Here is a 25,797-nt window from a genome sequence, read left to right as displayed (position 1 = left end):
ACATGTACTTTAAAGAGGCTCAACACTGCAACAGCCTAGGCTCACTTCAAAGGGTCACAGACAGTGGAACTGGGTCCTGCTGGAACACTCAAGAGACTACTTTACTGAAGGAGAGCAAAGAACAAAGTCTAGTTCCCACCTAGGTGATGAACCACTTGAAAACACTCAAGATACAATTAATAAAAATTTTTACAACCCATCCTCTCCCTCTTTCAAAAGAAAACTGCACATTCCGTAGCACTTTCCTTTCAGGCAGAAACCTATCCCTGAAGTTTTCAATCATACATCTAAAACATATCATTACCAACCCAAAGCAAAGGACTGAAGCTTGCAAGGATGTATAAGCCTCCATCACAGCATCTGCTGACAGTCCCAAATCACATTAAGCACAGACTTCATCATTCAATAAAATTAATTCCTAAAAATCAGACTGTAAGAAAGGAAATCAACTTTGCACAGAGATGATCTTTACTGTATATGTGTGGGCATGTCTACAGATCATGCCTGAACTGCAGCTGAGACAAACACTACCATAGCACACAGGGGACTGAAAACTGTAATTTCCAACCAAAAAAAAAAAATCACACAGTCATAGTTTATCCTGAACCAGTAAAGCACTTCAGGAAAACACTTCTACAGAGACTCTGGGAATAATATTGTTTCTTTCTATTCATGGCAGCATTCTCCCTCTAACATCCCCTTTGGCCTGTTCTCTCTCAAGAGCATTAGACACACATTCAGCACAAACAGCACTGAAGACAACAGTCTGTTCTGCTTTCCCACTCCTGCAACACCACTTACCATCTGCTGGATCCTGTGAAAGGTTTTCCCATGGAAACTGAAGGCCTGTTCAAACAAGACCTTGTCTTCCACTGTCCACTCATCTGGGAATGGAGTAAAGTTTGGCAAATCTGCCAAAGACTTCTCAATGTTGTGCTTGTGCCAAAACAGCATCCCAAGAGCCTAGAAATAACACAGACACCAAGGTGACAATTGTAATCAAAAGAAGCATTACTGGAAGACGGAAAGGGAGAGCTATGACATTTTTCTCAGGCAACATGTTCAACATAATTTTAATTCTCAGCTACATCAGGTGCTTTTCTGAGTGCAAGAAACCTGGAGTCCTAGGCTGTGAAGACCAGCCTGAAGTTTATCAAAACGACACAGGTCATCACGTAATAAAAGATTAGCAACAGAAAGGTGGGAGAAAAAACTTAAGAAATTACTTCAGCTTTACTGATCATGGTATGCACAGATAACCTGAGCAAAGGCTTGGGAAGTCTACCTGAAAGAGACTGGAGGCAGCTTCTTTCCTGTGCTGGACTCCATTTCCTGGCAATTAGAAGGATGGTTTCTTTGACTGGGGGTTTTTATAATTGTTTATGGGGTTCCTTCTGAGGGGGACTGGGAAAAGAGAAGAGAATGAAACAAGAACTGGAAGAAGGAAAGGCAGAGAACATGCATCACCTTGACTTACTGCTAAAAAGTCCCTGGCCAAAGGAGGAATAAATCTCACACATTCTGGGGGCTGCTCTTTCGTTCCCTTGAGAGAACAAGGGAACAAAATGAGAGACCTCATTTTGCTGTTGCAGTCTCTGCTTCTCAGTTCCAAAGTGCCTGTGCTGCACTTCACCACCTGCAAACCCTTCCCCTTCTGCTGTCTCTGAGACACTCATGCACAGCCCCCCTCTCCCAGAGCTCCACAACCCCTGTGTGTTATGACACAACACTACCTCTGGCATGCCAGCAAAAAAACAAGTCATTTTGGGAAGGCCTGACTCTGCAGAGCTAAAAACCAGCCTTTCACAATTGCTGTGAAGTGAAAACAATCCCTAACATGCTGAGTAAAACGTAAGAGTAACCCTCTCATCATATGCAAACTCAGCTCAGGTTTCACAGCCATAGGTACCCTTATCTAGTAGTTTCACCCTGGCTGCCCAGCGTTACAAAATCCCTCCAAAATCGGGGTTTCCCCATTACTTTGCTATGCAAAAAAGTAGTTCCTTTATGGGATCTCACACCCCTGAGATTCTGCACAGAGCATGCATATAAATGTTAGTGTTATCCAAGATCTTGGCCAGATCCTACTGGACTCAGTGCTGCCTGGACACCTTCTCCTCCCTTCTGCCATCACACAGAACAGGTAGCAATCTCAGTTGTAGCACGGTCACTTGGTCTGTCACAGAAGCCACACAGCCATTCTGGCAAGGATGGGTCAAAGAAACTATTGTGCAGCCATGAAGGACTGAGTTTCCCCTCCCCTGACAATCTCATTCAGCTTCAAATATGAGATCTACCCAACATCCCTATGAGGAAACAAGGGATAAACAAGGAGCGAGACATTTTGGGAGGGCAGGGTAGCATTATATAGCACTGTGGTGTTAGTGAGGACTGAGGGAAGAGCTGCTTATATAAAGCAAGAGGTAAACAAGAAGATTTCCCTTATAGGCTTGTTTAAGAGGAGATCAGTATTCATCTTCCACCTGTGCTGCCCTGGAAGAACTCTGCACTCACACACAGGTGAGCACAGGGCCTTCCCAGGCTCCTTTGTCCCAGGGTGTCTGACAAAGGCTGGCAGGAAAGGCCAGGTCACAGCCAGATATACTGTGGTGCTTCTAAAAGTCTGTGACTACCACAGCACAGCACAACAGCCCACAGCTGAAGTGCCTGCCCTGCCAGAGCTCACTGGCCTGTGGGGAGCCTGCCCTTTGCCTGCCCTGGCTGCAGGGACTCCCAGCAGCACAGCCCTGAGCCTCCAGCCATGATCCAAGAGCAGCAGAGCCAACAGCAGGGCACTGAGCCACGGGCAAGGGGAGTGAAAGGACAGGGATGGGAGCTGGGCTGGCACGGATCGGGCAGCTGGACAGGAACCCTGCCGGGCACAGCAGCACCAGCCAGCACACAGCCCAGCAGCCTGCCAGCAGCCCCCACCTCCTGCAGCAGACTGGCACATCTCAGCCTTTAAAGAGATGCATTGGGCAGTGGGCACAGGTGGCAAAAAGGCAAACTCTGTATGATTGTCAGGCAAGCCCCCTGGACAGAGGAGCAAAGTGACCACCTGTCAGGGGAATGCACATGTGGGACAGGGCGGCCTTGGCCAGCAGAGCCCAGAGACAGTGGCCAACTGCTAAAGTGAGCTTTTACTGGCTTCCAGGGAGTCTGCATCAGCTTGTCCAGTTACTCAGCCAACAGCCACTCTGATGATACCTGCTGAAGACAGGGTTTCCCTTGGTGACACAAATAATCATCCTGATTTGAAAGCCTTGACACTTGTCCCTGTAATACAAAATGAACGTGTGCTTTCCAGAGCAACACAAGCTAGATCCTCTCCAGTTATTTCCTGAAAATGCCCAGCACAGCTCTCTAGGAAATCCCAAAGGACATGGCAAACATGTTTAACTCCAGAGTACTATGTGAGAGTGCTACAGAAGGAATGAGAAAATTTTTAGGAGCAGGGACACTTTTACAAGCTGCTCAGTCACTTTACGTTCTGATGTGGCAAGTCATGCAACTTCTGTACACAGAGGGGGAGAGAAAAATGAAGAAAAAGACTCAAAGGAATGAGTGGGAGGTCTGTATTTTCAACATTAAAATTAATGCAAACCTCTGTTAGCTAAATTTAAGTTTTTCAAACCACAAGAATTCAGTGGATTTTTTTTAAATCACAAGCTTCATTTTCATCATTCTTCTGTATCAGTCTTTCCAAACAACACTTCTCCACTAAAATAATAAAACCAATTTCTACTATTCCAAGACCATCTCTCTTGAAAAATGTTATCCACAATAACCAATACTAGAGTATACCAATATCAGCTGAAGAGAGTTACCACCTTTATCTTCATTTTAAGTTCACAGCCTTCTGATGCCTTTACATTCATTTTGTTGCTGTTTTCTGCTCTTAGAAACTACAATTATCAAGCCTGATCATTCCTGGTTTTGCCAGAAATTTTGCTGGCTATCTCAACCTCAGTTTTCTTGTTCAGCAAGAAGTCTTTTTGAGCATGAGTATCAACCACTGAAAGTCTGACTCAAGGATGACAGCAGAATCATTTACATAGAAGCCCTTTCCCATCCCACCATTTGTTTCTATGCTCACAGCCTCTGTCTGAACAATTTCATAAACTTTCAGGTTTTTGTACTTGTAGAGACAGTATGTGATTTGCCAATACACTGAGTTGTGAGATTCCCTGCCTTCCCTTTCCGAGCAAGTGAGTGCATGAGGAAACTCCACAGAATTCAGAAAAGTTTCCCAGGCACAGATCTACTCATCTCCCCAGCATGTTTTGAAATCACTGTCAGTTAACACAGGAAAGATTAGTACACAATCCTAGACCACAGGGAATAAAGGAGAGGTCTGTTCCTCACACCAGGGTTTCCAGACCTAGGTTACAGGTCATGGCTAAGGTCAGTGGCCACTGGCAGTCATCCCCTGTTTACTGCACTAACAGCCAAGGTGCTCATCTGTGAAATGCAAAATGATTTGCAGCACAGTTTTAAGGTAAATAACTGTGGGTATCAGTTTGCCTCAGAAAAGCACATGATGGTTCAATAGCTCATTAATAACTGGCAAGACATCCATGAAGCAGAGATGGAGCAGTCAGCTGGAAACTGCAGTGCAATCAGGCAGCTGTCCAAAGATAAGCCAATCTTTTTAACATTTTTAGGGGGTCTGAAAGTGCTCAAGAAGCAGTCACCAGAAGAAGCATAATACTCATGACCAGACTCCATTAGAAATGATAATGGTTTTGTTTTTCTTCTTTTGACTCTTGATGTAAAACTAGAGGTAAACTCTGTATCCACAGAGTACAGGCTACTATTAGGAACAGTCAGTTTTGGGACAAGTAGTAGAGGAGAAAACATAGAAGGTACAGAAAGAAGCAGTTCTAGGCAGTTGCTTGAAGTCATGTTTGAATGCTTGCTGAAAAATATTTTAAAATAAAGTATTCAGAGGTTTGTTACCTGCTCCATATTGTATCCATGCTTCTCTTTAGCAATGGCAATATATTCATCCACTGAAAAACAAAGAGAAGGTGTAAGTGCATTTCATATAATGATCTCATCTCCCCTTCGCTTTTCCAGTCTAAAACCCAGATCTGCAGCTCTGACTTCAGCCCTCCACAGAGAACTCTCATGAACAGCTCCTGTTTCCAACAATTCAGGAACAGAAGGCAAGGTAAGAAAAACAAGCCACCTGACAAACTATGTATTTTCCTTAAGCCTATATGGTCCATGATATCCAATCCAATTCCAGTACTTCTGAAACACAGCCTCTGGTATTTCAGTACTTGTTCATCAAAACTGTAGACATGACTCTGTCAGCTGCTTTTTGGGGTGTGTGTTTATTTTGTGGTGGGTTTTTTATTGGTTGGTTCACTGGTTGGTGGTGATTTTTTTAATAGACCCAAAGTAGTTGTTTTCTTAAGGAAAAACATCCCCAGACACAATCCATACCTTCCAATACTGCCAGAATCCTAGTGTTGCACAACCACTGCAGACACCTTAGTAAATTTTTCAATTCTTAGGTCTCAGCAATTTTTATCTTGGACCAAACCCTATGCTCTTGTATCATTATGACCCATGAGCTTTTAATCTTTACAATGTGAACGTGCACTGAGAAGTTATATTTTGTATAGATGCTACTAAACCAAATGTCTTCACCCAGAGTGACTGAGCCCACATTATGTCCAACAGCACCCATTTGAGAGGAATGGATCAAAGTTAGTAACAGTGGCGGTGTTGTGAAGTCTGTGCCCTTGTGTCTGATCATTATTAACCACACTGTAATGACAGTAACACCCTTGAAAACAGATTAATCTAAAAGGTGAGGCTCCTGCTTCACCTTTTACAGGTTGCCTGTATGGTCCCCAGCAACACGCTAGTAGTACCCTCACCTAAAACTGATACACACAGCAAAAGTTTTCATCCTTATACAAAAATCAGACTTCACAATGAGTCACATAGCAATGAACTCAAAAATTATTCCCCCTTCTTTTTCTACAGATACCCAGGGAGGGATGAAAGCAAGTTACAGTGCTGAGCATCAGACTTATGGAGAGCGTGCGCAGCAAGGAAATGGTTCTGTGCACTCTGCAGCTAAGGAAGCCACATTTCCCACAGTCTGGACCTCAAATGTGCTTCTTGCCTATTTTCTACCTTTATGAATACTCTTATGGAATAGCACAGTATTCTTTAAAGCTTTTTCATAAAGCTGGGACAGCCCTCGATTATTCCTTCAGCTTATTAACCAAGCTATAAGCTCAAAAGGTACTGGGAAAACAGAAAGGATAAATCAGAAAACGCACAGCAGGAGAGCAGCAGCCTCTTATTTTCAACTTGTCATTAATAAGAAGAATTTAGATCCAGGTACTTAAAGTAGACATCTCATCTTTAGACTAGCCAATGTGACATGTGACAGACCTTCACATGAAAAGTACAAAAACTTTGCATTATTTTTCACAAAAAGATGTTGGAAAAGACGGACTTGTTAAGTGCCCTGCAAAAGTACATAAGAATATTAATACAGCCACATGTTGTGCCAGGAAAAGAGCATGCTATAAACACAGGCACAGCTCCACATGAGCAAGGACATTCCATAAGGTTCTTGTCCTTCCAGGCTCCCACCAGCACACCATGGCAACTCCCAACAGGCTGAGAAACGTGTTCACTGCTCCACGTTCTAGACCCACTCAGTGAAAGTTTTATTAGCCTGTTGGAAAAAGGTTTAGCCACAACCATTCATTTGCACTGCTACAACACAAACACATCTGTCTCTCTAAGTCAACAAATTATTTCTAAGAACCACATTGAACTGAGATGAAAATCATCCATTCTTGCAAACAACCTTTTCTTGCACAAGGGAAACATAATAAAATAGTTGCAAAGGCAGTGGAGGTGCTTGGGACAATGACCAACTTCCTAGGCTGAATTTGCCGCATTGCCTAATAGAACATCCTGAGGGCTACCAATGCCTAGTACAAACCCTGAAAATCAGCTTCACCACAGGAAAAAAAAACAACTTGCAAAACCACATCACAAGCAGAGAACATGATCCAGAAGAGACATACAGGGTAAAGAGGGGCAGAGAAGGGAACTGCCTCGTATACACACCATCCCTTCCCTCCACATGCCCAATGGGGCAGGGAACCTCAGTAGGATGGGGGGCAGAACAGCAACTTCAGGTGCTTCCAGAGTTACAAAACCACATTGAAAGCAAAGGCTGCCAGGAAACCCTACATGCAGCATTTCCCTGTAGTTCAGCTAAATGCTCTCTGCTTCCTTAAAAAACAGGTATTGCACATGCAGTGTTATATATTTTGTTTAAGGAGGACGTGAAGGAAGGAGGAGGGAAAGGAGCTGAATTCTCTCAAGTCCAAGGCTGAATTAAGCTCCTGAATGCTAAGTACTACTGCATTAACTACCCTGCTTTCACTGTGGAAAGATCTACAGCTCCTCATTTGACTTCAGCACCTGATCCTTTAATACATACAGAGAAGAGATGAGGTCGTTCTCCTTTCCAGCGTATTATCTTTCTTATGCCTGATGTTGTTAAGTAATGAAAACATACTTGCTCCCCAAAAAATCATTACAGCATTTTCTCTCCTAACTTAAACAACAATATTAGCAAGGTCCCCACATAGCAATATAATTTCTCTTCAAACCAGGCAATACACCACTGAGCCAAACAGTAGATTATGAGTGACTAGACAACATGAAAGTAAGCTTTCAGGAAAAGATGCTTTTACTGTCACGGTAGGTTCTGTAATGCCTCAGTATCAGATCTCATTGTTACAGTGGAGGAAGAGAAAAGAAGAATAAGAAAAAGGCAATAAGGCAGTAAACCGACTATGAGCACACAGCAGTAGTACTCCTAAACACTAAAAGAGCATGTGTGGGCGAAGGACAGACAAGGAGTACACCACCGTGCTCTCCTCTTGGCTTGTTTCCTGCCTGCTTACTGCCCCTCCTGCTCGTCATTTCTTGGCTAATTGTGAGCTCACTCACTCTGATGCTGGCACCAGAGGAATGACAGCCCCTTGAGCAATCCTTCCGATTGCTCTTTCTTTACCTTCCCCCTCCATATGAAGTAAGCAAGGAAGAGCACGGCACCAGCTGAGTCACAGGATCCCTTCAGCCTCCGATACCAGTAGAGCCTGGAATTGCCACAAGCTCAATGCTTTACATGCCACACCAGATAAAGTGTCCTGTTCCATCCCTGCCTTCCCTGTGCACCTCTAGCAAGCACAGGCAGCGGGCACGTGGAGTTGTGCTCGCTGTGTTTCAGTGGCATTCATTCAGTCACGCTCAGTGTGTAACCCAGCAATCTGCTTGGACATCACAGCTCACAGCCACAGGAGCCTGGGGCAGAGCCCTGCTTACACCACAGAGACAGCTTGCCAGCACAGCTCTGAGCCGCCTTCCAGAAGAGAACAAGCAAGAGGAGCAGAGCAATCCCAGCTCACTTCCCCCAGCAGAAAATACACCACCAAGCACTCTTCCTACCAGCTTAACTTTTTCCTCAACAGGGTAGGTAAGAGTATCCTCATCTCCCACCCAACTCATGTCCCTACACCAAGAAAGATATTTCAACACAGCCAAGGCCAAAAATACAATGAAACTTGAATAGAGACAGTTGTGTGACAGGAGATGCATTGCTCCTGTGAAGGCTCTTGTTGCTACTAGAAACCAGATGGGAGGAGGGACAGAGAACAGAACCATAAAATGTATTTCTTCACCTACTTGGCTACACTTCTCTTATGTGCATTTTAGCTGTGTTGGGGTGAGCAGGATCCCTCTGTCCACCCCACACCCAAAATGGAGTGAGCATTGGCCCAAAGAGCCCCTTCCTACAGCCAGTCATGCTCAGGAAAGCAGGAGTAGCACAAAAGGCAGGGATGCAAAGGGAACAGAGCCTCACATACACACTGTCACCAGCAAAGAGGGCACAGAGTGCTCAGATGCTAAAAGACATCTCCCAAATAAGAGATAACTGAAGGACCCTGGGTGTAGCACTAAGACAGCCAAAGAGGTAAGGGAAATGGAAGGGAGTGGCAAAGGAAGCACAGAAAGACGTTTCCTGCCCTCTAGAGAGGGGAGTTTGACCAAAATGGTGCCCTTAACCCCCTGAATTGTTTTCCTGTTCCCAGCCAGCCTTCTCATAAAGATCTGCCTTTTGCTAACTCACCTCCCTGCAAAAATTCCTCACCAGAGGCAAAAGAAAGAGGAACCTCTTGGCTGACACAGGGAAGGAGGAAAAAGACCAAACAACTGCATTGCTGATTTTCAGTCCTACATCCTTGAACAGAGAACTGAGACGTAAAACATGAGCATTTGTTTCAGGAGGGCGGGAGAACTGTGAAAAGAGAAATGCCTGAAAAGAATGACTCCCCTTATCACCATTTGATCACATTTCAATCTCTGAGTGGGTCCTTCTGGAGAATTTCTCCCTCCACCCAAATTGCTTGTCAATGACCCCACAAGAATCACATTGTGTTCAGCAGACTCAGTGACCCCAAGGCAGGTTTGCAGCATGAGTGAGTGTGCTAAAGCCTATAGAAAGCAACAGGAATGCAGAGGTAGAGCTGTTGCTGCAACCTCAGTTCACCCCTATTACTAGGGTACTGCAGGAGCTCTGAACACTTTGCATATTACGTGATGCAATACCCTGGCAGAAGAGGGTGAAATGAGGACAAAAGCAGCATCCTTTGCAGCCTCAGTAATGTGCTTCACGGGGTTTGATCAATGCTGGAACCTGCAAGGAATTCTGGATGTTGCCATACATCTTTCCCTCCCCTCCATCTCCCCTGAGAACAGGAAAAAAAATGAAAGAAAAAAAAAAGAGAGAGTCAAGACTAAAATAAATCTATACTATATAAAAAAAACAAGGACATGTAGACACGTGAAACTTTTCCAAATTCCAAAACACAATTATGACGGTACGCAAACAACGGAGCAGTTTTCGCCTCGCCTATAAAACCGAGCAGCTGCATTGCCGTGCCGCTGCCCTGGCAATGGCACCCGTGGAACGCTCCTGCCACCTCGTGGTCCCAGCTCGGCAGAGAAAGCTGCCAAAAGCACGCCAGCCTGCTCAACTGGCTCCCCAAAGTTAGCTGCAACTGGAAACGGGAAGCAGGCAAAGATCCTGAACAAAATCACTTGAATGAAACTAAACCCCACCTGATCTTAGAGGTCGTTCTAACCTTAATTACTCTGTGCTTCTATTCCAAAGGTTCTTATGCCTTGGAAAAGCTATTTTCTCTTCTTGGTAAGATGTGATGTAACAGGCAGGAGAAGAGAGGGAGACAGAGCACAGAGGTGTTTTGTGTCCTGTGCTGACCCACCTGGGCAGGCATAGAGCCTCCTTTAACATCTTTTATAGGAACAGAGAGTGTTAGTTACACAGACACAAAGGCCACTCAAAAACCTCTTCACACAACTGAAGGCACAAGAGGATTTGGGCTTCAACTCCACTGCATCTGCAGCAGGTGAGGAAAAAGTCTGAATGCAACTGCAAGGCAAAGGAAAAGTTACCCCTTACCAGGAGAAACTTACTTGGATAGGACCAAGAGAAAATCTGCTGCAGCAGGGCACGGCAACTTGAGTCATGGGACTCCACAGTATCTATCAACCTCCCACCCAGTCACTCCCTGTTGCTCAGATTTTACTTCTGTATCATCTCTTGTCCACGTACCAAGGGCCACAGGGTGCCAGTGCATTAGAAGTCTCCTATGGCAGCAGGAGCAGACTAAGCACTCCTACCCTCCATCCACCCCTTTCCACTTGTGAGCACAAGCACCTGCCTGGAATGCCAGGGAAGCAGACTGGCAAACTGTGCCACCCAAAAGCTCTTTCCCAGCACAACGGTTTCCTCACCCAAGCATGCAGTTAAAGGCATACAAGCACTGAGTGGTGGCTGGCAGTATGGAGATGCTCTGACCTCCAAGGAGGGGCAGTCCTGGACTGTCCTGCCACCAGCCCTACCCACACAGGCTGCCCCTTTGTCCTGTGCCAGCTCTGCAGCCACTCAAAGCACCACCAGAGCTGAAAGCTACTCATAGAAGTTTTATATGGCCGTGTACCATATAAAAATCTCTTTTATTGGGAGGTTGCACAAGCCTGAGAAATGATGAGCCCTCCTAGTTTCAGCAAGGAATGAGACTGACTCAAGCCAAAAGTGAGACTCATTCCTTGCCCCGCACAGCACAGTGGCAGGGATGAGCAGGCAGGTAGGAACAGGTCTACATAAACTTACACTGGTGAGGAAAAATCTGTTCACAGAACCACACCTGGAGCACAGAAACTGCAGCCTGAGAGAGAATAAATCAAGGGATAAAATAGAGTGCCCCACTGCTGGGAGATTTATCCCTTTAAAAACCCTAATACCTACTGAGAGTTTCCTTTGTCACACAAAGGCAATCAGTCCCCAAGCAGTGCACACTAATAAACTAAAAAGAAACACTGTATTTCCTACCTCCTTTTTTAATATTTTTAATTCTGCTCTTTGCATGGCCTGCACCTAAGGACAAGTTCAAAGCTGAAACCTCAGTGATGGTTAAAGACACCACTCATCTGCCTTTAGATTTTGCTACACCAGCTAGAAAGCTGTAATACAAACACTATGTACTGACTAATTAGCATCATTTTTGTGGCTTGCCAAAACTATTAAACTTTTTACCAGGAAAGGCCTTTTGTTAGTACACATGTAACTTTTAAAGCCTTTACCAATGCATGTTCCTTTCTGAAGCTGCACCCTCTGCTGACACCATCACACCATGAAGTCTCAACAGACTGCATGCACACAGGGCAGTGTGTTAATGAGGACTGCCAGAAGGACAGCCAGATGGGTGATGCTCTCTGCTGCTGCTGCTCTCCTTCAGAAAGGCCATGTGGATGCCCATGGTAAGGTCATCCACAGAGGATCCTCTGGGAAAAAAGACTGCTTCTTACACATCCATCACATTCAACCTACAGTCAGAACTTTGCTCTGCCATAGCAAATGAGTTAGCTTTAGCATAGCTTGCCATAGCAAATCAACACCACTTTACTGGAGGGATGACACAGGTTTAAGTATCTACAGAGCCCTGGGTGAGCCCTGGGTACCACAAACCCAGATGTTGCCAGATGTGCTATAGAAAAGGATGAGAGAGATCTGACAGGGCAGTAACAAAGAGGAAATATTGTCTTTGGGAACAAGAACAGAACAAGGAAGAGCCAAATGAGATAACCATGGGACCTAAACTGTGACCATATGAGATGCGAGCATGGCTATCATTTAGCACTGCAAGCCTGATCCTAAATCAGACACAGACACTGGACTGTATTAAATGTAATTATCGGAGCCATTGATATTGAGCTTAAAGCCCATGTGAGAAACAGAACACATTAGCTTCTGGCAGGGAGAAAACATTCATTCCCATGTACAACAACAAGTTACAGACAGGATAAATGCATACAGAAAACACTGGAACAACAAAGTGAGTTTATGGCAGAATAACTCTTTGCATTATTCAGTACAGTGCTCTCAATTCAGTCCGAGAAGCCCTAAAGCCAGATTTATTCTGCTGTTAAACTTTGGCTTGAGTTCACTCCACTGGGAGGTCACAGCCTAGGATTATACACTTCAACTACAGGCAGCAACACACCCAAGCAACTCAAGTAACAACTTGAGCATTATCAATACAGTTGTGGCAAGAGGTAGATTATTTTTAAAAAATCGTATTGTTCAGTGCAGGGATTCTAACTTGGGTTAGAAGAAACTCCTTTGCACAGATTTTTGTATAGAAATTATCATGCTCACTTCTTGAGAATGCCTGATCCAGTGAATGCTTTCCAAAAGCCATATTTGCTAATTTGAAAACAAACAAACAAACAAACACCCCAACAAACAAACACCACCACACCAATCTGACACACACTAATGACACAATCAGTAGGGGAGGCCACAGAGTCAGGTTACTAGCAATCCCATACAAGGTTTCAATACCCTGCCTAGGAACATTCTCAGCTCTTCCTCCACATCATGCTTTATACATACATGGAAATTCTTGGTCTGCAAAACAGTCGGCAGGAATACCATAAAGCTTGAGTAACCTGCTGCCAACCAGCTTCAGAAGCCACCAAGGAATATCCAGACTGAAAACACTCTATAGAGGGTGAAACCTTCCACAAGGTCCATTTTCCGACCTCGAAGAGATTTTGAAAGCTCCTAAAACCCAGAACTATTACATTCTCTGCTGTTGGAGGAATGCAGACTAATGAAAGCCCTGTATCAGAGCCAGGCTTCCTAAAGAGCATGTGTAACTCCACTTCCCCACAACACAGGGTCTTTGTGCAGCATGAGGGAACATGCACAAGGGGCATGCAGGAGCAGAATAGCCATCAGGTTAAATTACAGCTCATTATTATTGTTACTGATAATAAGGCCTGTGACAAGAAAGGAGTAGGCACGCTGACTCCCTTTATATTGGACACAAAAGCAAAAGAAATTATCAATTTGTCCCATGGCTACCTCCTTGAGGGATGCCACTTGGGCAGAAAGGAAGCATCAGGCAAGCCAGCAGTCAGCAAGAGGAAGGAGACAAGTCTGAGTCACACAGTTGCTGCCCTCAACAGATGTGGATCACCCCACCACAGACAGGTCAGCCTTTGGGAGACACTAACATTCAGTGCATCCCTTCTTGCACTTATCTGCTTCCTATAGGCTTAGAAGCAGAAGAGGCACAAAGCTGTGTCTGACCTCTAAGAAGTCCATGCAGAAAGGCAGCAAAGTTCTACAGCCAGATCTTGAATGACATCATCCTTACAGCAGCCTCTAAACCAAAGCAGTGGTGTTGTGTTGAGGGATATTAAGGTAATAAAATACTGCCAAATTAAGTCGTTTTAGAAAAAATCAAGTTACAGATTCATACAGCACATGCTGAAACCTGGACTGCATGAAGGCTCTCGGCCCTCAAGGCTGACCCTAAGACACTCTGTGGAAAAGCCTGTGATAAATCAATGTTACTAAACAGACCCTGGAATATCAGTGGTGGGTTACCACGGTTTTAGTCAGGAGTTAGAAACCCAGTCCTTACTGAGAAGTTATTATGTATTTATATTACCACTAATGCTTGCAGTGCTAGAAAATTCACTACAACCCTACCACACGAAGCACATGAACAGGGAAGTAACTTAAGGTAGAGTGCAAAAGTAAGAGTACAGGAAAATTAAGTAGTAGGAGTGGCTCCTAATTAGAGCAAATGATGCCACAGCAAACACATAACGATGAGGGAAGCTCTGGCACATGTCCTGGAGAAAGCCAAGCTGCTTTGCCTCCTGCACTAGCAGGTCTGTAAAGGTCACACTTGGCAGCATATGAACTCATCATAGCAAGCTGTTAGGGCTATGACCTCCTCAAGCATTCCTCCATGAAGACATCTCCCACAAGAGCTCCTACCTGCCTGTGCACAGCTTCCATCACATACCTATAAACATGCACTTGCTGACTAATTTTGCTCTAAGGAAAAAATTAAACAAAAAAACATAGAAAGTTACCCTCAGCTTTCTGACCCTTCCTATTTTCTGCTCACAGCTACCATAAGAGACCAGAGAAAACAACCCAGTCCTCTGCAATGCCCCATGCCATTCCCATCAGGGCTGGAGCACGCTCAGCCTGTCCCAGGGCTGGGCCAAGCAGCGTGAAGCAGCTGCAGCTCCTCCTTCTCGTCATACTGGTCCTACAACTCACACAGCGCCCATCGGGCTGGCTAAGGCTGCTCCCAAACGAATTTCAGACCAAGGCTCCCTGCCAGGTAACTCTTAACACAGCCACCATCACTCCATTACATCCACGTCATCCTGTCTCTAAACTTCTCTCAGGAAAAAGCTTCCTCCGAGCCCAGCACCGGCTCAATCCCGCAGCAGCAGCAGCATTTCAAAGTGGGTCAGCCTGACACGATCAGAGAAGGCCTGGATCACACTGCAGGGAAAAGGAGGCACTAACAGGTGGCACGAGAGAACAAGGCACATGAAGAAACTGGTGATTGCCTCCCCCCTCCTAGCACAGCAGCAAGAATTCCTCCAGGAAAACACAGCTACCTTAGATAAGACATCCTTTTCCTGGATAGTCTCCAACACATTCTCATCTTCAGACTTTTTTGTTGTTGTTTATGGGCTTAGGGAAAAAAAAAAAAGGCAAAACAAACCAAACAACAAAACAAACCACAACAACACAATCCACTGTACCTTTGTTACAATCCATCCAAATATGCACCCTAGCTCTCTCAAACTAAATTGCTCTCCTGACTCCACTACTGTGAAAGGGTTAAACATTCATCTTAATTTAAATATGCATTCAGGATGCAGATACATCAACCTGCAGCAATAACGATGAAAGAACTGCTCTGAGATTTCCACACAGAGCTGCAACAGCAACTAGCACAGCAGATGACAAACAAAGGGGAAACTGCAGCTAAGTTTGAGGCAACTCAGCCGTTTCAGGGATACACCCACAGCCTTCGAATGCTGGTTATCATCTTTTTGCTATTCATAATATGCTACTATAAGCATCAAAAGTTGACTTAGTTAAAACTAAAAATTGCATTCCTTCACCTTTGTCTTTTGAGCATTTTCTGAAGTGTAGTGACTGCAGCTGCTGGGAAAAGTGGCCATGACATTTATATTATTTCTATTCTATTTCTATTTTATATTATTCATTTATATTATTTCTACAGCTAAATTCAAGCAGAACCTTAAATTAAACACTAATTCTTTCATTTCTGAATTCATGGAAATGCATTCTTCAGCTACTGTATTTACATCCAAGCTTCACAGCTGCCAGTTTCGCTGCATGATATGAAATTTGGATTAGGGATAAACATAAACCCAATTCTGCTTCTACATTAATCCTTTTTGCTGCCACTGGGACAGACAACAAACTGATATTTCTAGGTAAGGAGCACACACAAACAGCACAAACCTAAGTTTGGATTTTTTTGCCATCTTTATTTGAGCAACAAAAGGTCAGCATGTACCTTCAGGAGACAATCACAGCTCCTGAAGTCCACTCCTTAGAGACCTAGCAGCTCTTTTTTCAGTACTCATACTTTTACTACTACCAAAAAAACAAGGAAACCAATACATCAACAAGTAAAAGCTTGGACACAAACAAGCAGAAAAATCCCAAAACAGAAGCACAATAGACACACATCTTCCTCCACAACCTCCCACAGCCCTCAGCCAACTACAAAAAAACTCCCAAGTATAACCTTAGCTGAGAGTTCAACAATACTTTTTTCCCTCTGGTAGCAAAGCCCAAGCAGCTCCTACTCTCCCATCCCTGGCCAAGGCAGCTGCACTTTCACTGAGCATCAACACAACCTTTTGTGGAGCCACAAACCAGGTCACGACAGAGGATGGAGGGGAGAGCGGATTCAAAATAAAACAACAATTTCAACTGTTTCAAGGACCCTGATTAGGGCATGATGGAGAGGAGGGACTTAAGAACAGCTTTTCTGATGCATACAAGACTGTATCCTCTGCCTCACTGCTGCTGCCTGAGGAAGGGTGCCTGTGTGCTGGGGAGGACGTGGCTCTCAAATATCCCTGAAGGAATATTCCCTTCCATTTTAAATGCATCCTGTAAATAGGGGCTTTATTTTCTAAAAGGGAGATTTTAAGATCAGCACTTTCCCCAGTCTACACTCTCCCATTTGTGGTTTTCTGCTCATATTTATTTATTGCACTCTACACCCCATGGAAAATGAGAGCTAATGACGATAGTGACAGAGTCACATGTTCACAGAATTCACAGGACTAAATAAGTAAGCCAGGGTAAAAGGCTATGTCCAAACATAAGCTCTTCTTAAAACAGCTATGGCCCAGATACACACTGAGAACAGAGACCGGCTACACAAACCATGACCAGACACATGCAGTAAACCTTAGAAGACATTTTCATATTCTTTATTCTGATAGTCATTTTAAATTAGAGAATAGACAAAATAGATTCCCAAGCTGGCTCAACATTCTCTTTGGAAGAAAAACTAGAGTAATCCAGAGTCCATTTTATGCAAAGATTAACCCTTGAACTAAAGCAAGAGACAGACTCTGGCCACCTAAACCTGCAACCTGCCCTCAGAAATTCTGGCATTCACCATCACAACACAGAGGAGCTACCAAAACCCACTGGCACCCTTAGAAGGCTGCTGACACACTAAGGACTAGGGCACACTTAAAAAATGTTGTTGGGACATGGGCTTGTCAAATCCTGAATGCCAGCTCATAACTTCTTAGGGTGGAGCACCACACACTCCCAAACAGTTACCCAGCCTGTGGCACAGTTAACTAAACCTTGCCCATCCAAACACCACAGGGTTAATATCTTTAGTAACCATAGCAACCAGCACTTCTTCCTCCATCAGAGCCTCAGCTGGCACATTACTGCCTTCCCAGCATCAGGTTTTGCAGCACATTTAGGGACTGCTCCCTTTCCCCCAGCCACAGGGTGTGGCCAGGCACATTAGGAGGATGTTGGAGCACTGAGCTGTTTCACCTAATTCTGGCATTTCTCTGTCCCTATGTCTCCTGGGTCTTTCCATTTCCCCTCCACAGAGGGAAGGAGGATGTGTGAATTCCCCCCATGTGCACCAAGGCAGGCATAATGTAAAGCAGGGAGCCAGCTGCAGCCTCAAAAGAGGAGATATCACAGGATAACACAGGAAGGGACTGGTGAATGCTGAAGTTGGCAATGCCAATCAGCCATCAGGTCAAAAGGAAGCAGCACTGCAAGACCAGAAGATCCAGCTGCCATCCATGATCCAGTGTCCCACAGGTATTAGGAACAGTGTTTGCCTGCTCACTGACACCCCATAAACTGTAAATCCACTGGAGATATCCACCAAGATATCAGTGAGAAAACAAAACTCCCATCTAGCAGCACAAATATTCTGTCAAGAAGAGAGACAAAAAAATTAGTTTCAAAGCAGAGCTTATCACTAGCAAAACAATACATCTTTTCTTCTTGTGTGCACCTCTGAACTGCACATGCAGAAAAGGAATAATCACATCCTACCCTCTCTCCTGGCGTCCATGCCTCACTCCTGGGCAGCTGCTGCATGCCAACACCTGCTCATTTCTACACCAACCCAAAGTCATTTATTTGGTTCCACTCACTGGTGTGCTTGGCACAGAGAGACACACTGCTGTTTTATTAATAGCTTCATGCTGGCCCAGCTCGATCCTGTGCAGGGTTTCCACAGCATCATTACAATGCATTTTTCACTATCTCCCCTCCTCCTTCACCACATGCCACTCCAAGAGAGCAGATGCCTGTCTTCCACCTAGCTGTTCCTGCTCCTCAATGTCACCTTGCTCAAGGCATCATTCTTCCTCCTGTGTCCTTCCCCACCCTCTGTGACAGAGTCCCAGCACAGCCAGAACAGCTGCCCTCCACAGCACCAAGTCCACAGAGCCTGTTGGGTCTCATTTGGACAGCAAGCTCTTTGTGAGAGGTGCGACCCAGCCACAGCACCGGGTATTTGGAGCAGAACTAGAAGGGGAGCAGCTATTTTAAGTCCAAATGTTCAGTTACTATATAGTGACATTTCTTTCTTTCATCTTCAAAAGAGAAAGGACAAACTTCTAGTTTTGGGCTAACTTTGTGACTACTATGGTGGCACTGCTATGCAAGTGACCCCTCAAAGGCACAAGTCTGGCAGTAGATATGGACCATGTTGGCAGCATTCAACTTTGGTATTAATATGGGCAAGGCAGTAAGTGTCTGTACCCAGGATTAATGAATAGCAAGGCAAAGGATAAAAAAAAAAAAATCAGCAATATGCCAACACATACTTTTGCTTTCATGTTCTCTATACATTCATCACTTCCTGAGATCCAGGTAAAAGGCTTCTCCAGTGTGATTAAAACATTTCTTCAGCACACAGGGTGCATGGGACCCCAACAAGCTTTTAACTAATTGTGCGAGCCTGGAGCATCAGGTGTGCAGATACCCACCAGGTCTTGGCTGACACACTGGTCTTTCTGGGATTCATTTCAGCAGCTTACAGGAGACCCTCCCACAACCTCCAACAGTTTAGCCAGCCCTCTGCCAAACCCATCAGGTGCACTGCTCTGAGCACTGTCACAGATCTGCTCAGTGCTTTTTAGCACAGATTCCCCTTTAACAAGGGTGGAATGCACTGATTGCACAGAACTCTCCTGCTCACAAGAGCTACAGTTCACTCTGAGGAAGAGCTAAATGTGCTGCTTCCATCTTCTTGCTGAACCCCAGCCACAGGAACAGAGAAGAGCTCTGTGATTCTCAGGCACAGGATGGATTCAAGGCTTTCGAGTACAAACCAAAGTAATCACAGGTACCAATGTGTGCTGATTGGAAGGATTTGTTCACCCACACTTCAGCCTGAGGAGCAGCATTGAAATGGATGTGCTAGCTGGGACTCACTAATGTACAGCCCAAGGGGCTACACCAACCTCCTGGAGACCACAGGAGAACTCCTTCCACCTGCAATTTCACATTGCCACAAATTATCTCCCCCACCAAGGAAAATACATCACCAAAATCCATGGTTTAAAAAGGCATCAAGAAATACAAGAATCCATCACTTCCCTGGATAACTTCCAGTAGTCAATCTCCAAAAAAAACCTCCACACACTCGGACATTTCATTTCAAACTGTGTGGGTGTATTTTGCAGCCATCTATTTGTATTATGTGCGTCTCTTATTATGTCAAAATTTCTCTTTGAGAGAATAATTGACAATAGTCCCCTTTCAATCTCTTTTCAGTAAGCTAAACAGATGGAGTTTGCTTCAGCTTCTGTTTCCAAATTGTTCCAGCAGCTCCTGTCTCCACCCTTTTCTCAGTTTTTAAACACTAAGGCAAGGTTCATTCCCCTGAACGCTGCTGGGTGGAGAGGCAGCTAACTGTTCAGTGACTACCTCACTCATTACACCCACACCATCTTCTGGGTCAAGCAGGACACTGGGAAGCTTTGCTGAATTACCTGCCCACTGTTTCCCCAAGATTGCTCTCTAAGCCATTTCCTTCCAAACCCCAGGCTGGATGTAGAAAGCCAGAGATTTCAGCACTGAGATTCACAACCCTGCAGTTGGGTCATTAAGAGCCCACTGCATTGGCAGCAGTCCAAGTAAGGAAAAGACCCAAAGCACTCTACAAGACTGTCAGTAGCATTAATTTTATTTACCATCCTGTCAGTCTACAGGCTCATCCACAATTCCATATCAATTCCCACATCACTGATGGAAATGCTGATCATCATCAGTCCTCTCACACATCCCCCTGGATGTCATTTAACTCGGATTCGCTATCAACGATGCCAAGACTCGTCAGTGAACCTGAGAGACACTGGAGAGACCTCCTGTCTCCTGATGTTCTTTCACCATAAACCATAAAGCAGATTAGAGAACTCTGCTTGTGATACATTTAGTAAGTGCTCTACAGCCATTGCAGAGTACTGGTGTTCTGGAGGAAGTTCCCATCCTTTGCAAGGAAGGGAATCAGGCTCTCATGCAATCAGTGCCTAACAGCTCTCTTGAATACATTAGAGCAATAAACTTATTTCTACCAATCAACCCATTTCTCATTTCAAAAAAACAAAAGCTCCTACCTTCAGCAGCGTTTGTTTTTCGCAGCTCATTTTTAAGAAGTGCCAGATAGAGACAGGAATACCTGATTCCTTTCAAAAGGATCAGCTCAGATTGACACAAAACAAAGCTATGACCAACCAGCCCCGCCCCGTTCTCTCATTCCCTGCACAGCTGCCCTCTTCCCATGCCACCTCTCACCTCTCACAATGCTCCTTTGGATTTTTACTATTACTAGATATCTAATTTCTTAACTCCATCCCTCTGTATCAAACAGGCACCTGGGAGGTATTTTTTGTGCCATGTATGGTGCACTAACCTCATACTTCACTTCCCCAAACTCCAAATGAGTATTGCTATTTTTTTTGCTGTACCTCTTTTATAAGGTGAACTCACTGGTGAGTCTTATACTCTTACTAAAATATTCAATATTTTGAGAAATTAATTCTAGCCCCCGTCTTATATTCACATTGTTTTCCCCAACTCTTTTACTGTACTAACAGACAACTGCCACCTAGTTTTTATTTATTATTTAATTACCTCTTATGTTCATGACATCTTCTTAGCATGACATCTTCTTAGCATCTAAGAAGATGTCATGAACATCTATGAGTATATTTCTCATCCTCATAGAGCCTAGAGAGGATGAGAAATATACTCATCCTCTCTAGGCACTCTGAGTATATTTCTGTGCCAACTACCACAGAATACTCAGTTAAGGATTATTTTACTCAATTCCTCCTTTTCCTTCTGCATTCTGTCTTCCCTCTTCAAGAAACCAGTTTCCTATCGGGCAGGAGCTAAAGGTTCCAAAGTTGAGCTGAGAGTCAAAAGACATTCAGACTTGAGAGGCAGCTACAGGAATCCTGTGTCACAGACAGCCTATGAACACTCACTCTTCTGGGTGGTGGCAACTATTTCTTGCTGTTATACCTTTTAAGAGGTTTCTAATAACTGTCAAATACATTCCTCTCCTCATCAGTCTTATTTATTTCAGCACCCAATAGCCAGCAGGGAGCAGACAAGGAGAGAAGGCAAATATGATCCTTCCAAAGCCCTTTTTATCTGCAGATCAGTACCATCATCATTCTGTAACTTAAGGGGTAACTTGCCCAGTGGAACAAATGCCCCAGGGCAGAGCACAGGCCCTTCATGACAGAACCAGCTGGTGCACAGTCTCTGCTGCCTTAATTTGCAAATGCCACTACATCTTCACATGTGCCTTATCATGCATCCCAGGCCTTGGGTCTACAGGAAAATCAGGTATTCACTTAATAGTGCCACCACAAAAACTGCAGAGGAACAGGAATGCATGATTCTCATTCTTGGCCCCCGAAATCAGAAAGGATAAAATTTAAAAAAAAAAAACCCCAAGGTATAAGCAAAAGTCAAAATAAGCTCTTTTCAGCTCCCTCCCCCAAAAGCGCTTAGGTTTAGCTACTGCATTCAAACAGCAGCCCTTTAATCAAGGAGCCCTACTTATTCATGAGGAGAACTGTAGCTAGACAAGCCTTTCAAACACTGGTTCTGCCATCTGGCAGCAGCACTGAGACTTGTTCCCAGACACACACAGAGTGCTGTTAATTGCCCTCACGTGGACTTGCAAGGCACTGCAATTGTTCTGGAATTTAAAACCTCCATGGGCTCCAGATGTGGATTTGTCTTTGTAGAGGAAAAGGTACTACTAATTACCAAATATTTCCCGGACCCCCAGGCCCCAAGCACTTTTCATTTTGCTCTCCCCCCGTTATTTTTGTGGTCTTCTACAGCACCAACAGCAAAAAAAAAAAAAAGCCCATTGTGTAGGTCTGCAGATGAGCAGCTTAAAGAATTCATACCATGGAATAGTATTTGTCACATTTCTCTTGCTTTCCCTGTCCCCGTGGATTTGACACTGAGCAGCTGCCCAGTGGAGAACAAAGATCATCTGGGGATTGCTTTGTAGGCTTTCCTTTTTTCAAATTAATTTTAATTCATAATGGAAAGGTCACAGACATAAGCTCTCTACCAAAAGTGGCAACTTTGCATTCTTGAAGTGATACACGTAAGGAAAGAAGGGAATAAAAGTAGTGGAAGAGACTTACATTTTGCTTCAGACAGATTCTGGTTAGGTGACCAGACCAGCATGCCGAGATTCTCTCTCTCCTGACTTCGCCTTGCAAGTTTGGCTTAAGAGAAAACAGACACAAACCAAGTTACAGAGAACGTAATTTCAGATGCAAAATGGATACAAAAGCGACTTATCACACATCTGCAACTTTTAATCAAGATATAAAACCCATCCACAAAGTTAAAACCCCATCTTCTCATTCAGACCTGAGGCTTTTCCTTGTTTCTTCAAATGCATCACCCTCTAAATAACATGACAGATACTGCACACTCTCATGCAGTACACTAAGCAGCATACGTTAGATCTAAATTAAAAGTTAATTAATGTTTCTCTTCCAGCACACTTGATTATTTTTCTTCCAGCCATCATTAAATGAAAAAGGGAGGAGCTAGGCTCAGGCAGCAGGCTCCAAGCTCTGGACATCATGAGACTGCAGAGTGCACACAGATTAACCCTTCAGGGTAGGCACATGCATAAAACCTCCCACACAACACTTCTGAGCACCTCCTGCACTGTCCCAACAGCCCCTCTGTGCCTCCATGCCCCATACAATCAGGAATGTCCACCCACGTGACACTGGGTCCCTCAGGTCACAGTCAGGACCCAGGCTCAACTGCTCCAGAGAAATCCAAATGCATCCACACCCACACTGAGACACGAACTCACACTCTGACAACCAGTCTGTTTTTAACCAGCTTAACACCTGGCTGGCAGCAGAGCTCTGAAAATCCCAAGTGAAGATCTACAGCTGCACATAGTTCAAAAAAGCAACTTCAAACTAAGGTATGGGTCAAGAGCAAGCTCTTATCAATTCTGATGATGTTCGGTCACAAGCAGTCAAAAGAGGAGGAGGAGGAAGAGGACGAGAAGAGGAAAAAAAGGACCTCCCTCCTTTGACTCCTTTGAGTCAGCACACACACGGCCAGCCCAACCACCCGCCCTGGCAGAGAGAAACTTGCAAATCTTGTTATAAATGAGTACCTGCAGTACTATTTCCACTACAAAATGCCACATAACGCTCAAGTTTTATGCAATATTTCAACACGATGCTATTTTCTCTGTGCTGTGCAATTAAGACATATAACCACCACTTCATGATGCATTAAAACAGGTCAGAAAAGATCTAGTAACACAAAGTTACATTACAGTACTATGAACACTCATGGTTTCCACCACTGTTTTTAACCTGAAATCTGCTCAGCTAAGAACAGTCAGGGTTCAGATGACCAAAATATTTTAACATTAAATTTAAAGTACAAATAGCACGTATTAAAAATAACCACCTGTCAGCAACATATTTACACTGAACTAGCAGGTTTCTTTCATAACAGATGCCATGATTATCTTTCACTCAGGTTTTTGGGAAGGTTTGGGAAGGTTTCATGTTGTTTTAGGATGGTTAGCAACTGCACATACAAGATATTTTGCATGCTCTGCATGCTCATTACTTCCTAAACTAGGCAAAAAAAAAAGGAGTGAGAAGAGACAACATCCTCTGTTGGCAAGAGATGGGAGGTGAAGACCAGACACAGAACACAAAGAGTGTCTGAAATTAAAATTACAAGTCTTGAAACATTTGGCATTAAATTTTACCTTCTTCCTCATTTCAAGTCTAGGCTGGAATGCAAAGAAGGAGTCAACCCTAAGCCTCCCCTTTATCAAATTTTTCTCTTCAGTCTCCTTATCCAGGACGGCCTGTTCTACTGAAGTCTAACATGGGCTTCATAGAACAGAAGAGTAAGAATTCTCTCTCCTTACTTTAACCTTACTGAAAAGCACATTCTTATCTCATAAAAATACTCAAAGACAGTAATCATCAGTCAGGTCTCCAAGAATTTAAACACTTCCATCCAAATCCCAACACACCCCCAGTATCCGCTGCAGCTCAGGAGCCTGATGCCCAAACACTGCCAAGTGAGGTGGGACACCAGGGAATGGCAGCCTGCCTTTAGCAGAGAACCCACCTCGATCAGGAAAAGGAAAGTTTTCTCCCAGTTTAGCAGCCTGAACCTGCTCTGCTCTGGGACACATCAGGTGCACATGCCAGCCCAGCTGCCTGTCAGGAGCAGTGCTCCATTAGCTCAGCTCACCCACACTAGGTAGGGTGAAGTTTCACCCTCCGTGGTTAAAAGCCCAAGTCAGGCTTTGGGGCATTGCAGAGGGAGCCCCCACAGCCCTTCCAGGCTGTGACTTGAACCAGCCCTGGGAGGTGATACCCAGAGCGGGGAGGTGCTGCAGGACCTCACAGCACCCAAAAGCAGCGTGGCCAAATGTGTTCCTCATGCTGCTCACAACTCCACAACAGGAACGCAGGAACCCCCTCTGCCAAGGAAATGCCGTGGGTTAGGAGCTACCTCCTTCCAGCCAGGCATTCCCTCCCTGGGCATCACACACAGAGGTGCCTGCAGATGCTGGGCTTCATGCCACCCTCAGGACCCTCTTCTGCCCAATCTCCACAGCCCAGTGCCAGTTCCTCTCTCCAGCCCTTCTGTAGCACCAACCAGCCAAGTTACACTGGGCTCATGAATGGGTGTGAAGCAGCACCTCCAGTGTTCCTGCAACTTGTCCCCTGCTCCACCTCTCCACCCAAGCCCACACCTATCCACCCTCAGGCCTCATTCCTTGACAGTCCAAGGCACACAGTAGGGTTATGCTGAAACTCATGCTTTTCTGCTAAGGGCAGAAGCACCTAAAGGCCAACACACATAGAAAGATGGGAGTGGGGATGTGCCTCAAGCATCCATAAAGGCTGATTCTCCCTCCCTACATTCCAAGATGCTTGCCAGGTCCTTCACCTTCTGGCACCACATCCTCCCCAGCACCCCTTCTCGAGCCCACAGCCCCACATTTACTGTGCCTCATATGTAAGGCAGAAATGACAGGCATTCTTCCAGTACAGCGCTGACCCCACCATAAATATACACAGCATAAGTATTCTTACTGCATGATGTACCAACAAAAAGCTTAAGAGCTTGCTCAGAATTTGGAATCACACTGAAATGAAATGACTGCTTCAGAGCAACAGCCACGAGAGCAGAAGAGGGGCCTCAGAGCAGAGTGGCTGTTCCATCCCTTTATAGCACCATTCCAA

General features: G+C 44.7%; 1 protein-coding gene across 1 annotated transcript in view; it reads right to left on the bottom strand.

Annotated features, from left to right (window-relative positions):
- RCOR1 (REST corepressor 1) overlaps positions 1 to 25,516 on the bottom strand; it is a 44,094-nt gene extending 18,578 nt beyond the window's left edge. Inside the window, exons 1-4 of the mRNA XM_014311866.2 lie at positions 25,474 to 25,516; positions 22,681 to 22,764; positions 4,960 to 5,012; positions 802 to 963 (exon numbers count right to left, since the gene is read on the bottom strand). Coding sequence (XP_014167341.2) covers positions 802 to 963; positions 4,960 to 5,012; positions 22,681 to 22,764; positions 25,474 to 25,516 — 342 coding nt within the window. The remainder of the gene's footprint in view (positions 1 to 801; positions 964 to 4,959; positions 5,013 to 22,680; positions 22,765 to 25,473) is intronic.
- Between the last annotated feature and the right edge of the window lie 281 nt (positions 25,517 to 25,797).

The sequence above is a fragment of the Geospiza fortis genome, unplaced genomic scaffold, assembly GCF_000277835.1.
Source record: "Geospiza fortis unplaced genomic scaffold, GeoFor_1.0 scaffold23, whole genome shotgun sequence".
Taxonomy (NCBI): Eukaryota; Metazoa; Chordata; class Aves; order Passeriformes; family Thraupidae; genus Geospiza; species Geospiza fortis.
The sequence above is the reverse complement of the archived record's forward strand: the minus strand, read 5'-3'. Positions and strand labels throughout refer to the sequence as shown.